This window comes from Ruditapes philippinarum, unplaced genomic scaffold (genome assembly GCF_026571515.1).
Source record: "Ruditapes philippinarum isolate M1 unplaced genomic scaffold, ASM2657151v2 ctg6222_1_1_1_1, whole genome shotgun sequence".
Classification (NCBI taxonomy): domain Eukaryota; kingdom Metazoa; phylum Mollusca; class Bivalvia; order Venerida; family Veneridae; genus Ruditapes; species Ruditapes philippinarum.
Window position 1 is genome coordinate 26,051 of NW_026854621.1, and position 14,314 is coordinate 40,364.

The 14,314-nt window shown below is 33.7% G+C and overlaps 1 protein-coding gene across 1 annotated transcript; it reads left to right on the top strand.

The window, feature by feature from the left end:
* The first annotated feature begins 832 nt into the window (after positions 1-832).
* Positions 833-11,418, top strand: LOC132740600 (proteasome subunit beta type-6-like). The gene is made up of 6 exons (XM_060728535.1): positions 833-991; positions 6,997-7,064; positions 7,661-7,792; positions 7,953-8,082; positions 8,454-8,598; positions 11,145-11,418. Exons 1-6 carry the CDS (start codon positions 881-883, stop codon positions 11,273-11,275), a joined length of 717 nt encoding a protein of 238 aa, XP_060584518.1. The 5' UTR covers positions 833-880; the 3' UTR covers positions 11,276-11,418.
* The last annotated feature ends 2,896 nt before the right edge of the window (positions 11,419-14,314 follow it).

The window sequence follows — 14,314 nt, forward strand, 5'->3', positions numbered from 1 at the left end:
TAACCATTTCAAAAATTCACTACTGTCCATTTAGTATATGAGGTAAATTACCTGGTTATGTTAAATTACAATGTACCTGGCTATAATAACAATATCAATAAAATATTTCTATTTATACCATTTTCAACATGATCGAAACTAATAATGCGATTATATTGATAGAAACTATTAATTGTACCTGGGATATACTATATCGTATGTCCCAGATTGTACAAAGTACAGAAAGTAAAAAATGATAACGGAACTCAACATTATGACTTAATTTTGACAACAGTTTCAATACTTAATCGTGGGAAAAGATTGAATACTTCTTCAAGGGAAGACCGGTTGCTAATGTTGAGAGAACTTGTGGATCGACCCTTTTGTCAAATATGTTATGTCATTGAATTGTAACTGTCTTTACATGTATGTATAAGTCTTTTTTGCAATAAAATATGTTTAAATAAAAAACCTATAGTTCAAACTATATAACCTGGTTTCTTAGGCCGTTTTGGCACGGATTTATATTACATATATATGTTAAATAAATCCGTGGTTTTTGGCGATCTTTTGTCACTTTTTTGTAATATTCTTCCACGTTAATTCATTGTTTTTTGGATTTTTTTTAATAGTTGATTTGCACAATTTATCTATATACACTTGTTACAAATATATTAACAATATTATAGTTCATATATTGAAAACTTGTTAACATTTTGTTGAAAAACTGACAATAAGATGTTGCACTTTCCATTAAATCTGATAGACAAATTATCAAAGTTTCTGAATTTTGTTTCTCGCCATGGCTCATAATTATTCTAATCAAGTAGTAACGCTTTCCGTGCTTTTTCCGGTACTTGAATGGGATTGACATTGCAAGACCGGGAACCAGATTATATTGATGATCAACATGGCGTCCATCATGACCAGCAAATATCTACCGGCAGTTTCCGCCGAGACTACAGGGTGTGTTGGAAGACCAGATTGGCTAACGTCAGAGTTGTCAACTGGGGTAATATATTGTTTACATTTCTTTTGAATATGGAACTGTTTTTCCTGTAAATTATAGAATAAGGAGCATCATTTTAATTCATCCGATAATGAACTTATCCGGATAAACTGTATGTAAGACCGATCATATAGATTTATCTATCTATCTTCCATATAGTCAAACCCCAGCTGGGGACCTAGACTTGACGCGCGTCAACTGACAAGAATGTTAGTAAAAGAACTGAAATAAAAGAATATACAAGTAATGGAAATGAGTATATTGTTAATCAAAGCACAGAAGGCGCTGAATTTGTTTGGGTCTCAGAATGTAAGAAAGGTACAGGTTGTGAGATTATATGTAAAGTGCCACCAATGCTTTCCAGCGTTTTAATTGTAGTAAATTGGTTATAAGTCTAATTGCAACACTGATATTCAATCCAATGTTTATTTGACTTAAACAAATTGCCTTTACTGGGATTTGAACTCCAGACCTCTCGCTTCCTAAGCGAGCGCGAAAACCCTTCAGCCACGGTGAATTTATATGTGTACGGCCTGAAGAAAACCATATTATTCGATCTAAATTAGGGCTTGTAACGACTTTAACTGTTGTTTAACACAGATGTAAATAATCCTGGAACTTACTATAAGCATGTATATTTATAAAGAATCAAAGGGCTGCAAGTTCTGTGGTATTTTCTGATCTTTGCAATCTAAATCGCACTGTATATCTGTATGTATTTTCCTGTATAAGTTTATTTTTATGTATTATAATTCATTTTGCAAGGCACCAGAGTTTGATACATACGGAATTCTGCATAACTAGAGTTGCATCAAAAAATCATTTATGTTCATTTTTTACGACAGCCACACTTTATCCTTGCATATCATGGCTACTTCCTTAACAAAGACACTTAAAAAAGAATTAAAAAAAAAAGTTTCCTCGACTGGGATTTGAACTCCAGACCTCTCACTCACTAAGCGAGCGCGTTACCCCTGCACCACGGAGAAGTTATACAAGCAATGTCTGAATAACATCAAGTCATTCTAAATTTAGAACTTCCATTGCATTTCGGGTTTATAATCCTTATTAATTTCGAGGTATTTTGTTCAGGATAAACCTGTTGTTTAAAATTGAAGTTAATAATTTAGCGAAAATCTTCTCGCTCAAACAGTCCGACATGTAGAATCTATATCGGTTTGTGTAGTATTCGGTAATCGACATCGCTAAAAATAGTATTTTCATTGATAAAATCATATTCATCCGCGTAATTTGTGATTGTGCATTTATTGACAATTCTATAAGCCAACGCTATTTTTAAACTTTGAATGCGTTGTAATTTGTTGGATACTTGTAACAAAATAAAAATATTTCTTTCTTTTAAATCGCTAGTTTAAAGCTGTTTTGAGAACTACTTGTTGTTAGGTTTGTCGTAAACTTCTGTGTCAGAGATTGAATGTCCGCTTTGTATTTACTTATTTTCGATCAGAAAATACAATAAAACAATATTAGAAATCTTCGACCATTCGGGAATTATTTTGCTTGGAAATTAATGTGCCTGTCTTTGACCATCTTTACGCAGTGATCTCCCCTGAATTTTTCGGCGTTAACTAGTGTACATATAAAGGGAAGTAACCGCGTCAAAAAAGTGGACTACTTTCGGCATTTGCAATTAACAGCATTAGACTCTGAAATTTCGCTACCATTATTTGTTTGGTCTGACGACCCAAACAAATAAAAACAGGTTAAAAATAGAGAAGGTATTTTAGGGAGACGTATGTTCAATCCGGCTTACAGCCAGACTGAACTCTGGGCCAGACAAGTTCATGATATCAGGTGGTAAAGCATTCCAGTGGACTATTGTTCTTGGGAAAAATGAATATTTATAGTAATCAGTTTTAGTTTGGACTTGTTGGAATGCATGGGGATGGGATGTTCTTGATGATCTTGTAAGAGGGACGATATATTTTGGGAAAGGGATAGCCACCTGGTCATGCAAGATGTTGTGAAACATGACCAGGCGTTGGTCAATACGCCGAAGGTCAAGGCGCCTCCATTGAAGGGAAGTCAACATGTCAGTGACACTCGACATACGGCCAAAGTCATGTTTGACCCACCTAGCAGCCCTTCTCTTGGCGGACTCTATCTGGTCAATGAGAGTTCCTGTGTAGGGGGACCAGACCGTGGAGCTATATTCGAGCTGGGGCCTAACAAGTGTCTTGTATGCAGTTGACTTTAACCTTTCTGAGTGAACCTTGATGTTTCGGCGTAGAAAACCAAGTGTTTGATTTGCCTTTGTTGTGATGTTGTTTATGTGTTTGTTCCATGTTAGATCATTTGATATTGTAATGCCAAGGTATTTTGCAGACGAAACTGTTTCTAATGTAGGTATTGTGTTGGAATGACTGTTTTTCGTTTTGTGATTTGGATAACCGTGCATTTTGATGGATTAAATTGCATGCCCCATTTTGTCTCCCATTGTTCAAGTTGGTGTAAGTCGTGTTGCAGTAAGCTAGAATGAGAAGCGACAGTCAGAGATAGATAGATGGCCGTGTCATTAAGGCTTAAGTTTTGTATTTTTGAACTTATTTGAAACTATTACCATTTATAACTGTTCCAATGTGAACAATATCTTTTTAGATCATCATCTTTTTTTCTTCTTTATTGTTTGAACTTTGAACAGTGTTGAAATAGAGAAAATAAGAATCCCTAAAGAAAGTCCAACACAACATAATTGAAAATGTTGCAGACTCGGTTTGATTGAGCCTGTTCATGGACGGTACTGTAAAGTGCAAACTACCGTCCACGCCCCCTAGCACCAGCTTAAGCAGAATTCAACATTTAAAATGAACTGGTATAATTTTGAAACATCTGCAGATGTGTTCATATGGCGGTTATCATGAAACCTTCAATGTGACACGTAAGTGCCATTCCATGAAAAGCGGCATATGGTCCCCAAGTAAAAAAATGCGTGTGCCCTAAACGAGAAAACAATGGGCGGAACTAAATAAAATGGAATTTTGAAAGAGGATCAGAGGTTATGAAGCCTGCATACATGTATCACAGATAAGACGTCAAAAGACAAATTTAAAAAGCAGGCCACATATCCTAAGGCAGAGCAACAGATAAGCTTTAAAAGTGAATTGGGTATTACTCCATCATTTCTTTTGGAATTGGGTATTGGCTCCATTTAATTGGGTATTCCAAAACTCGTCACCCTATGATTTCAAGATCAATTGGGTATTCAATTATGAAAATATGAATTTTATGGTTTCAATATCAATAAAATTTAAACTGTTTTGAAAAGAAATTAGGATTAACAAAAAAGAATTAGGATTAACAATTTAGATCTACTAGAACATTTCACAGTTGTTTTATTTTTTACGTTTTATGTTTTATGAATTGGCGATTACTAATAAAGAATAAAAAAAAAAAAATAACACCGGTCACGCAGTAGTTGACTGTCCTCGTTTATTTTACGGCATACGGTATACCTATGCTTGGTCACCTTTATCTTTACATCGTGCTAATTCTGAACGATTTTAATAAAAACATGAACTATTTTTGTTATTATTTGTATCGTGATTTGAGAGATGTTTCTTAAATGAATAGGAATAACATTAGCACGAGCAATTTGTTGAGCTGATATCACAAATATTTTGCTATTTATAGGTATATATAGGCACAATGGCTGGTCAAGGTTGTTTCTAAACTAGCCACAAAGCCCGACATCATTGCCGAGTCTTTCTCTAAGGCAGGACTATAAATTTCCTTAAGTAATTAAATGTACAAAGTGTAACATGATTCCATATCTGATTTTTATATGACATTTAGATTTGTTTCTCGTCGTGTGATCATCTTCGTAATAAATACAGTATATAGATATATAATTAAATGAGTTTCGTACCAAGACTTAAAAATAAACAAATTCTTTTCAGCTTACTTGTAATGTTTATTTTTATTACAAATAATCAAGGGAGATTACTCGGACAAACCAAAGTTATTTTACCATGATTGTCTACCTTTCAAAGAATAATGGCGATGATCTAAAATGGCGGTGCTTTAAATTGGCGGTGTTTTGAATTGGCGCTACTGACCCTGACCGCCAATATAGCCAAATATAAACCCCCGCCAAAATAAGTACTTATACAGTATATAAAATGCTCATGTTATATTTCATAATATCTTTTAACAAGTTCGTTTTCTAACTGACTTTTTAATATTTACGATTTTTTTGTTTCATATCACTTTCCTTTTTGTACGACGTCATATTGCTTTCAAAGCGTCTATTGATACAAGTGGGACCTACTTATTGACAGTTTCCGCAAAATCAACGGTCTCTGCCGGTCTGTAAAGACCGTCGACCTGAGTAGAAAAATCGACGGTCTCATGCTTAATTGATATGACTTAGTCGGTCTTTGGAGACCGATGACCGGAGACCGTTGATTAGTTAGCATTGATTCGGGAATATTCGGATAGCATGCACATCGATATAATTTGTCCAAAACTACTAACGTACGACAGATTAATTCTGTGGTGATGAAAATGACAATACGCACGGGTTTTTAAGACAATTGCGTACTTTATTTTTTTTAATGGGTTTTGATACGCATTGTTAAAAAATCAATTGCGTATTTTATAAAATTAATTGCGTAAATACGCAAATACGCACCTTATCTGTTGCTCTGCTAAGGGTGATTCAACAGTATTCTAGTGAGGAATACTGGAATCACCCAACAAGAAAATAGCCCAATCGAAAGAACTAAAAATACCACAAGCACAAAATAATGTTGTGCTGAACAATCTTTAAGGATCAGAAATATAACATCTGTGATTAAATGTATGGGGCAACTTTTTACAGCCTCCACACAGCAAAAACAACGCTGATGTGGCGATAAAATAGAGAAAATAAGAATCCCTAAAGAAAGTCCAACACAACATAATTGAAAATGTTGCAGGCTCGGTTTGATTGAGCCTGTTCATGGACGGTACTGTAAAGTGCAAACTACCGTCCATTCTGAAGCCATTCTGATTTTGCTTACAAAACTACGGATTCACTGATTGGATGACCGAGTTTAAATTACCAATTGTATGTAACATAGTAAAGTGTAGTCAGAAATTGACTTAAACTCATAGTTTTTCCATGTTGATTTTTGGTTGTGAATTGAATCAAAATTATTATGGTTGACATCATATATATCAAATTAGTTACAACAAAACTGGTTTTCGATGCAAGGTTGCACCTCTAGCTCTAACACCAGCAGTCGTTTTACAATTGTTTTGTTTCTGGGTGAAAGTGGTTTCGTGGAACTACAGGTGTGACAAACTTGTCTTATTGTTTACTTAATTATTTTAATTTTTTTTAAATTTTATCTAGACTACATCTCTTAACTACTAATCCAATTTCAAGATTGATCAATACTTCAAGTATTTGAGCATATTTCATGGGCTCTCAAGTTATATGATTTTGGCAATGCCAACAGTTACAGCGCTGGAATAAAAATGTGTTTTAGCCTGTTAATGATTAATATTGTGTCTCCTGTTACACAGTAATTAGGGGTGTCCGTGGCCGAGTGGTTAAGGTCGTTGACTTCAAACCACTAGCCCCTCACCGATGTGGGTTCACATCCCGACAGGGACTTTGGTTTCTTTCATGTGAGGAAGCTATCCAGCTAGCTTACGGAACGTCGGTGGTTCTACTCAGGTGCCCATTCGTGCCTGAAAAAATGCATGGAGGGGCACCTGAGGTCTTCCTCCACGTAAAGCTGGAAAGTCGCCAAATGACCTATACTGTGTTGGTGTGACGTAAAACCCAAATCAAACAAAACACAGTAACTGCAACATGTAGGAAACAAACTGGTCAATCACCACTCAATACAACTGCTTAATTGGCTATCATTAAGGGACACATGTGATCACAGATTGCTCTTGTTTCAATTAATACTAGAAAAAACTTTTTCAATCCTATTTCATTGTAAATAGTTCTTTTTTGTATACTATAGTTAAACATCAAATTGTTTTCTTTATAGACAACAATAGCGGCTATAGAATTTGATGGAGGTGTTGTAATTGGTGCAGATTCTAGGACAACTTCAGGGTAAGAGTGGTTTTATAATTTATAGTTTAACCATGAACACGCTTAATTTATGTAATAGATTTGCTCTACTTTGAATTTGGAACAGTCCATTTAAAGTTTAAGGGATTTCAATGTCAAAGTACAAATATCGAGCTGGTATCAGTATAAAGCCCGTCCAGACTGCACCAGAGTACAGGCTGACCTTGCTCTATATTAGTGGCAAAGGCTAATCAATTTTTACTTTAAAAGTAAGGGTTAATTAGAAGTTCTCATTTTTCATATAGATTGTGCAGTTTATTTGATTAAATTCTGGTTACTGGGGTATTTCTTAAATGATTTGATAAATGTATGATAAGCTCTGTATTGAATGTAAATGAGTAAAGTTGTTTTAACTTATATGTCTCTTCACATTACATTTTTGTAGTCAAGTGGAACAAATTTGTATAAAATAAATGACCTTCAAACCATAGAACTTTTTTTTAAAGTCTTAAAATTGTCCTTTTGTTTGATGAAAAAGTGAAAAATTAGGCCAAAGGTTGAATATTTTAAATGCCTAACAATAAAATAAAACGAATGAAAACTTGTATGTATTTTTAGAGCATATATTGTATTTTTAGAGCATATATTGCTAATCGTGTGACAGACAAGCTTACAAAGGTAACAGATTACATCTATTGTTGTCGATCAGGATCGGCTGCCGACACCCAGGCTGTTGCGGATATTGTTAACTACCACCTTAACTTTTACAAGTAAGTCTAAGTCATTACTTATTTGTTTTAATGCCTCCCCCCTTCTGCTGGAGACTGTTAATTTTGATTTAAAGTATAAACTATAAATTTAAGCAAAAATGTGTCCATATTATTATGTTTCAATATAGACCAAGGTAAACCGAGTATTGTTTATTTATAGAATGGAGAGGGGCGAGGAACCATTGGTGAAGACTGCCGCCAGTACATTCAGAAATTTGTGTTACAATAATCGTGACAGTTTATCCGCTGGTATACTAGTGGCGGGATGGGATAAACGCAATGGTGGACAGGTATGGATGCTTTATCTTATACATCAGGAAAAATTTTTTTTATGGTATCACGTATGATAATCAGTTTAAGGAATGATTTAATTCATTAGACACTTGTATAAGCTATTAAGATTGAAAAATAGCTTATTCTTTGATAATTTTGAAATAACTTTTGATCCAACCCTTTTTGTTATTATGAATGATGTTTGAAATTAACATATACATGTATACATTTGCAGTGTTTTTCCCCAATCTTTTTGTTAATAGGTCTAGGGCTCTTTGAATTTTTGAAATTTGTAAGTAAGGCCTTGTTCTAAACATTGTGAGAGACAATTAAGATATTCTTGTATAACTTATTCTACAATTTGTATAACAATTTAATATTTTTGTAGGTTTACACAATACCACTCGGTGGAATGTGGACAAGAATGCCAGTGGCGATTGGTGGATCAGGAAGTACCTATCTCTATGGTTACGTGGATGCTAATTATAAACCAGGAATGGGCAAAGATGAATGTCTGAAATTTATCGCTAATGGTTTGTATATGTTACTATATTAAGACTCTCTTGAAATGTGATTTATGTTAATTGTTGATGTTCTATAATAGTATGTTATAATGACTTTATGGAAATAAATGGATTTTGAGTGCATTGTTTAAGAAATAATATATCCCAAACTGTGATTTTATCACTCAGTAATATCACTGTTTGAAGTTCGGATGCGATGAATTATATCACGAGGGCGTAGCCCAAGTGATATAATGATGTGCATCCGAACGACAAAAAGTGATGTTATCAAGCGATAAAATCACCAAATTGGATATATTATTTCGATTCTAACACAACATCAACCCATAAATGCTGCCGTACCTGATACTAACCTAAATTGCGCGTGATTTGTTTCCGTACTTATTTTCAGCGTGTTACATTTTAGTGGTTACGTCACATGTATAATGATTATGTCACATTTCTAAATATAAAATGTCAAACAGTGAATTTATTGCATAATAACACACACTTTGGGTTCTTCTATGTTCAATGGGAAAAATGCGGGTCGTGTTAGAATAATGCACAGTTTGAATTTAATTGCACAGGAATATAACAAAGAAGCCTAATAGGTCGGAGTTATTAATTACAAAGCTTTTGAATGATTCACCATACATTATTATACTATAATGCAAGAAAAATGGCTCCACTGAGGTTTTTGAACTTGACGGGACTGGAAATATTTTTCCAATATTTGTGTACCGTTTGATGATTGTCTAGACCAATAATTTTTGTGCAAATTTATAGGTCATTCCCTCTCCCTGTTTTTCCAAGATCATCATTTTTAGCTCGACTTTTCTATGAAAAGGGGAGCTATCCTACTCGCCCCGGCGTCGGCGTCGGCGTTGGCGTCACACCTTGGTTAAGTTTTTCGTACCACCCCACTTTATTTCAGAAGTATTACAAGTATGGCTTTAAAACTTACCATACTTGTTCACCATCATAACCTCCATCTACAGACATGAGTACATAACTCTGTCAAGGTTTTTGACAGAATTATGGCCCTTTTTTGACTTAGAAAGTGTATTGAGCTTGGTTAAGTTTTTTGTACCACCTCACTTTATTTCAAAACCATTGGAGGTATTGCTTTGAAACTGACCATACTTGTTTACCATCACGACCTTCATCAACAGACAAGAGGACATAACTCTGTCAAGGTTTTTGACAGAATTATGCCCCTTTTTGACTTAGAAAATACATTGAATATGGGTAAAATCCACTTATTGCCTTAACCCTTTGAGATATTGCTTTGAAACTTTTAATGCTATTTCACATCATTACCCCCATCTGTACGCAAGAGAAGGTAACTCTGTCAAGGATTTGTTTTAAAAATTAAGGCCTTTTATCGACTTAGAATCTTGGTTAAGTTTTTAGTACCAGTCCACTTTTTGACTGAACTGTTTGAGATATTAATTTGAAAGTTGGAATACTTGTTTACAATCATGATTCCCAAACATGTCCAGGAGAAGGTAATTCTGTTTAATACTATTAAATTTATTTAAGGCTCAACTCAGTTTTTTTTTCTTTCTTACCAGCCCTCTTTTGACTTAAACATTTCAAACTTTGCTGCAGTGTTCAAGGGTATCACACAATTCAGTAAAATAATTCTTCACTAAATATCTTAATGCTCATGGCCATTGTTCACTTTAAAAATACAGAGATTCTTGTATTGCCTTTTACTGCAAAAACTTTTTTTATTGGCAAGCAATAAAAAAGTCGAGCGCGCTGTCTTACGGACAGCTCTTGTTATTGTGCAAAGTAACCCAAAAAATGCTTTTAACTGAAATCAGGCCGATTTTTAATTTAATTCTGATCATATTTCTTTATTATCCTTTTGTAGATTTTTCCATTTTAAGTGCTCCACTTGTACTATGTAGAATTTTAAATTTTATGTTTTTTAGACTTTTTGACCTCTGACAATGAAGTTGCTTTAATCTTAAAAAATGCTATTTTTATTCTTCAAAAGCTTATTAAGTTTGGTACCAAGCCTTCAAAAAGTTACTGATTGGCCATTATCATTATTAATTCTATTAAAGTCTCATCTTTGCATGTATAGTTTTTTTTTGTATACACATATATAAAACATAAAATACAAACATAAAATACATGAAAAGCCATTCTAAACACAATTACATCTTTCTTCTAAGGGAGTCAACTCCCAAACCATATCATGGCAGTTTACTGGTTTATGGACTGAAGATTTGTCGACCCACACACACATTTCATATTGTCATACAAATCACATATACATGTAGTTGAATCATCTTTTGCTTTTTGCCATTTAGTGCAGTTATAGTGATAAGATATGTTGTATGGAAATCAAAACACTTCTTTGTTCTACATTTTGATTCCTTTATTAGAATTATTTTCCGGCACTATTTTCTTATTACCGGTAATTCGTTCACCTTACATGTTCTAAAACTATTATTAGAACATCATAAAACATATTTGCCTTTTCCACAGAAAGAAAAAAATATCCATTTCTGAGGCTTGATATGCCTCTCATTTGTGTAAAACTTTGATAATTTTGTTTCCAGCAATCTCATTGGCCATTAATAGAGATGGGAGTTCAGGAGGTGTTATCAGACTGGCATGTATCACAAAAGATGGGGTAGAGAGACATGTACTGACCGGGGACCAGCTTCCAAAATTCTACGAGGATTCTTAATGTGCAAATTATAACTAATTGTGACTCGTACATCTCATTTTGACTTGTATTTATTTACAAATGCATACATTAGTGCTTCTGTTGAAGGACAGGTGTTTATTATGATTGTGTTAGATATTGTCTTTACAGATATTCCAATAGTTGCATAACAGGAAATTTTCAGTCTTTAACATAAGGAAAATACTGTAACACATGAATTAGACTAATTTGATTCTGAAACATTATTTTTTTAATTTTGGAAAAGATGTATAATATTTATGATGATTTAATGTATTTGTAAAGCACTATTCATTAAGAGGAACAGAACTTTGTGCTAATTTGTAAAAAAAAATGTTCAGAAAATAAATTTGTATTGTTATATCAAATTTTTCATAGTATAATATCTTATCTCTTAGTGGTGTTAGACCCTTACATAAGGTCATATGATGCTTTGAATCACTTTGCCCATATTCCTGTAGGTTTGAATCATGTCCATGACTTTCAATTCTTAAATGTCAATAAGCTGTCCCTCTAGCTTACAAAAGAATTGTACATTTTCTTATGTGCAAGAATGTAGTTTTGTGTAGGTGCATGAATTTAATTTTACATAGATGCATGAATGTATTTTTAAAGGTACAGGTTTGTAGTTAAACAAATTTACAGGTTTGTAGTTCATGTAGTTCATGTTTATAGTTTTAAATAGGTACAAGTTTGTAGCTTTACATAGATGCAGGATTTTAGCTCTACACAGTGCAGGTATGTAGTTCTACAGAGATACACGCTTCTCTTACCTAGTTACAGTCATAAGTGCAGGTTTGTAGTTTTATATTGTTCCAAAATTGTAGTTTTACACAAGCTCAGGTTTGTAACATAGGTGCAGATTTATAATTCTATATGTGCGTGTTTGTAGTTAAACATAGGTGCTGATTTGTTGTTACATTGTTTAACATAGGTGCAGTTTTGTAGTTTTACACAGGTCCAAGCTTGTTGTCTTACCTAAGTTTTACATTGGTCCAAGTTTGTAGTTTTCCATAGGTTCAGGTTTGTAGTTTAACATATGTTCAGGTTTGTAACAAAGATGTAGGTCAGGTAAATGTTTGAAGTTTTACACAGATACGGGTTTTAAGTTAAACATAGGTCCAGGTTTATAGTTATACAAAGGTGCATGTTTGTAGTTAAACATAAGAAGTAGTTTGTAGTTTTACATAGGCACATGTTTGTAGTTATACATAGATACATGTTTGTAGTTATACATAGATACATGTTTGAAGTTTTACATAGGCACATGTTTGTAGTTTTACATATAGGCACATGTTTGTAGTTATACATAGATACATGTTTGTAGTTTTACATAGGCACATGTTTGTAGTTATACATAGATACATGTTTGTAGTTATACATAGATACATGTTTGTAGTTTTACATAGACACATGTTTGTAGTTATACATAGATACATGTTTGTAGTTTTACATAGATACATGTTTGAAGTTTTACATAGGCACATGTTTGTAGTTTTACATAGACACATGTTTGTAGTTTTACATAGATACATGTTTGTAGTTTTACATAGGCACATATTTGTAGTTTTATATAGATACATGTTTTTAGTTTTTCATAGGCACATCTTTGTAGTTTTACAGAGGGACAGGTTTGTAGTTTTACATAAGCACATGTAGTTTAACATAGATACATGTTTGTAGTTTTACATAGGCACATGTTTGTAGTTATACATAGGGACAGGTTTGTAGTTTTACATAGGCACATGTTTGTACTTCTACATAGGGACAAGTTTGTAGTTTTACATAGGGACAGGTTTGTAGTTTTACATAGGGACAGGTTTGTAGTTTGACATAGGCACATATTTTTAGTTTTACATAGATACATGTTTTTAGTTTTTCATAGGCATATCTTTGTAGTTTTACAGAGGGACAGGTTTGTAGTTTTACATAAGCACATGTAGTTTAACATAGATACATGTTTGTAGTTTTACATAGGCACATGTTTGTAGTTATACATAGGGACAGGTTTGTAGTTTTACATAGGCACATGTTTGTACTTCTACATAGGGACAAGTTTGTACTTCTACATAGGGACAAGTTTGTAGTTTTACATAGGGACAGGTTTGTAGTTTTACATAGATGCGATTTAGTAGTTGTACATAGAAATGGTATAGGCGAATAGATGCAGATTTGCTATTTTACATTATATGTTTGTAGTTTTACATAGGTATGGATATACATGGGTGTTGAGAAGTAGGTTTATATTTTACACAGGTGCATGCTCGAGTCTGAAATAATGTTTGTATGGTAGTTTGGGGTGTTATTTAACCAGTAAAGTTGTCATACCGTTAAGTAGTTGTCACAGATCACCGTGTCAAAAAAGAAGAGAAAGATGTACATGTAAAAAGTGTTTTGAAAATTTAGTCATGGCTGACCTCTGGTTTGCTCAATTGGACTCCAAAAATGTCATATCGCTTTTCCCTGTCCCCGGTTATAAATTTTACGACGATAATTGCGTATGGTCATTCACTCAGATCTGATATTTTATGTTTTTTCCTAGGGTTGACTTATAAAATAAACTTTTGCGGTTACAACTTTGAAAATAAGCACAACGGGTAAACTAATTTATGTGAACAATAGTGCACCGTGCAGCTATTACGGTACAAAGCAGTTTGACTAAAGTTCAGATCTACTTATTCTTACATGTAAATCTGATTTCCACCTTAGATGTTTTGCCTTCGCTGTTATTCGGATTTCCCGAGAAAGCTATTTGTAGCCATGCAATCAAATCGTCCTTCACAGCATTTGTCTGTGAAAATGAAACAAGTTGTCGATTTTGTTGGGGAAAAAAAGGTTTGAAGTTATTTGAAACAAATAAACTGGAAATAATAGACTCATTTTTAATGGGCAAGATTGTTTGCCAGTTTAAATGCCGGCTATTAGGACAACGCCATGTTTGTTCTCGAAAACGTGAACATTACCTACTCAATATTGGTTTTCCAGGGTTAAAATTAGAAACTGCATCACTTTCAAAATTGTGAAATCTCGCCGATGATTGGC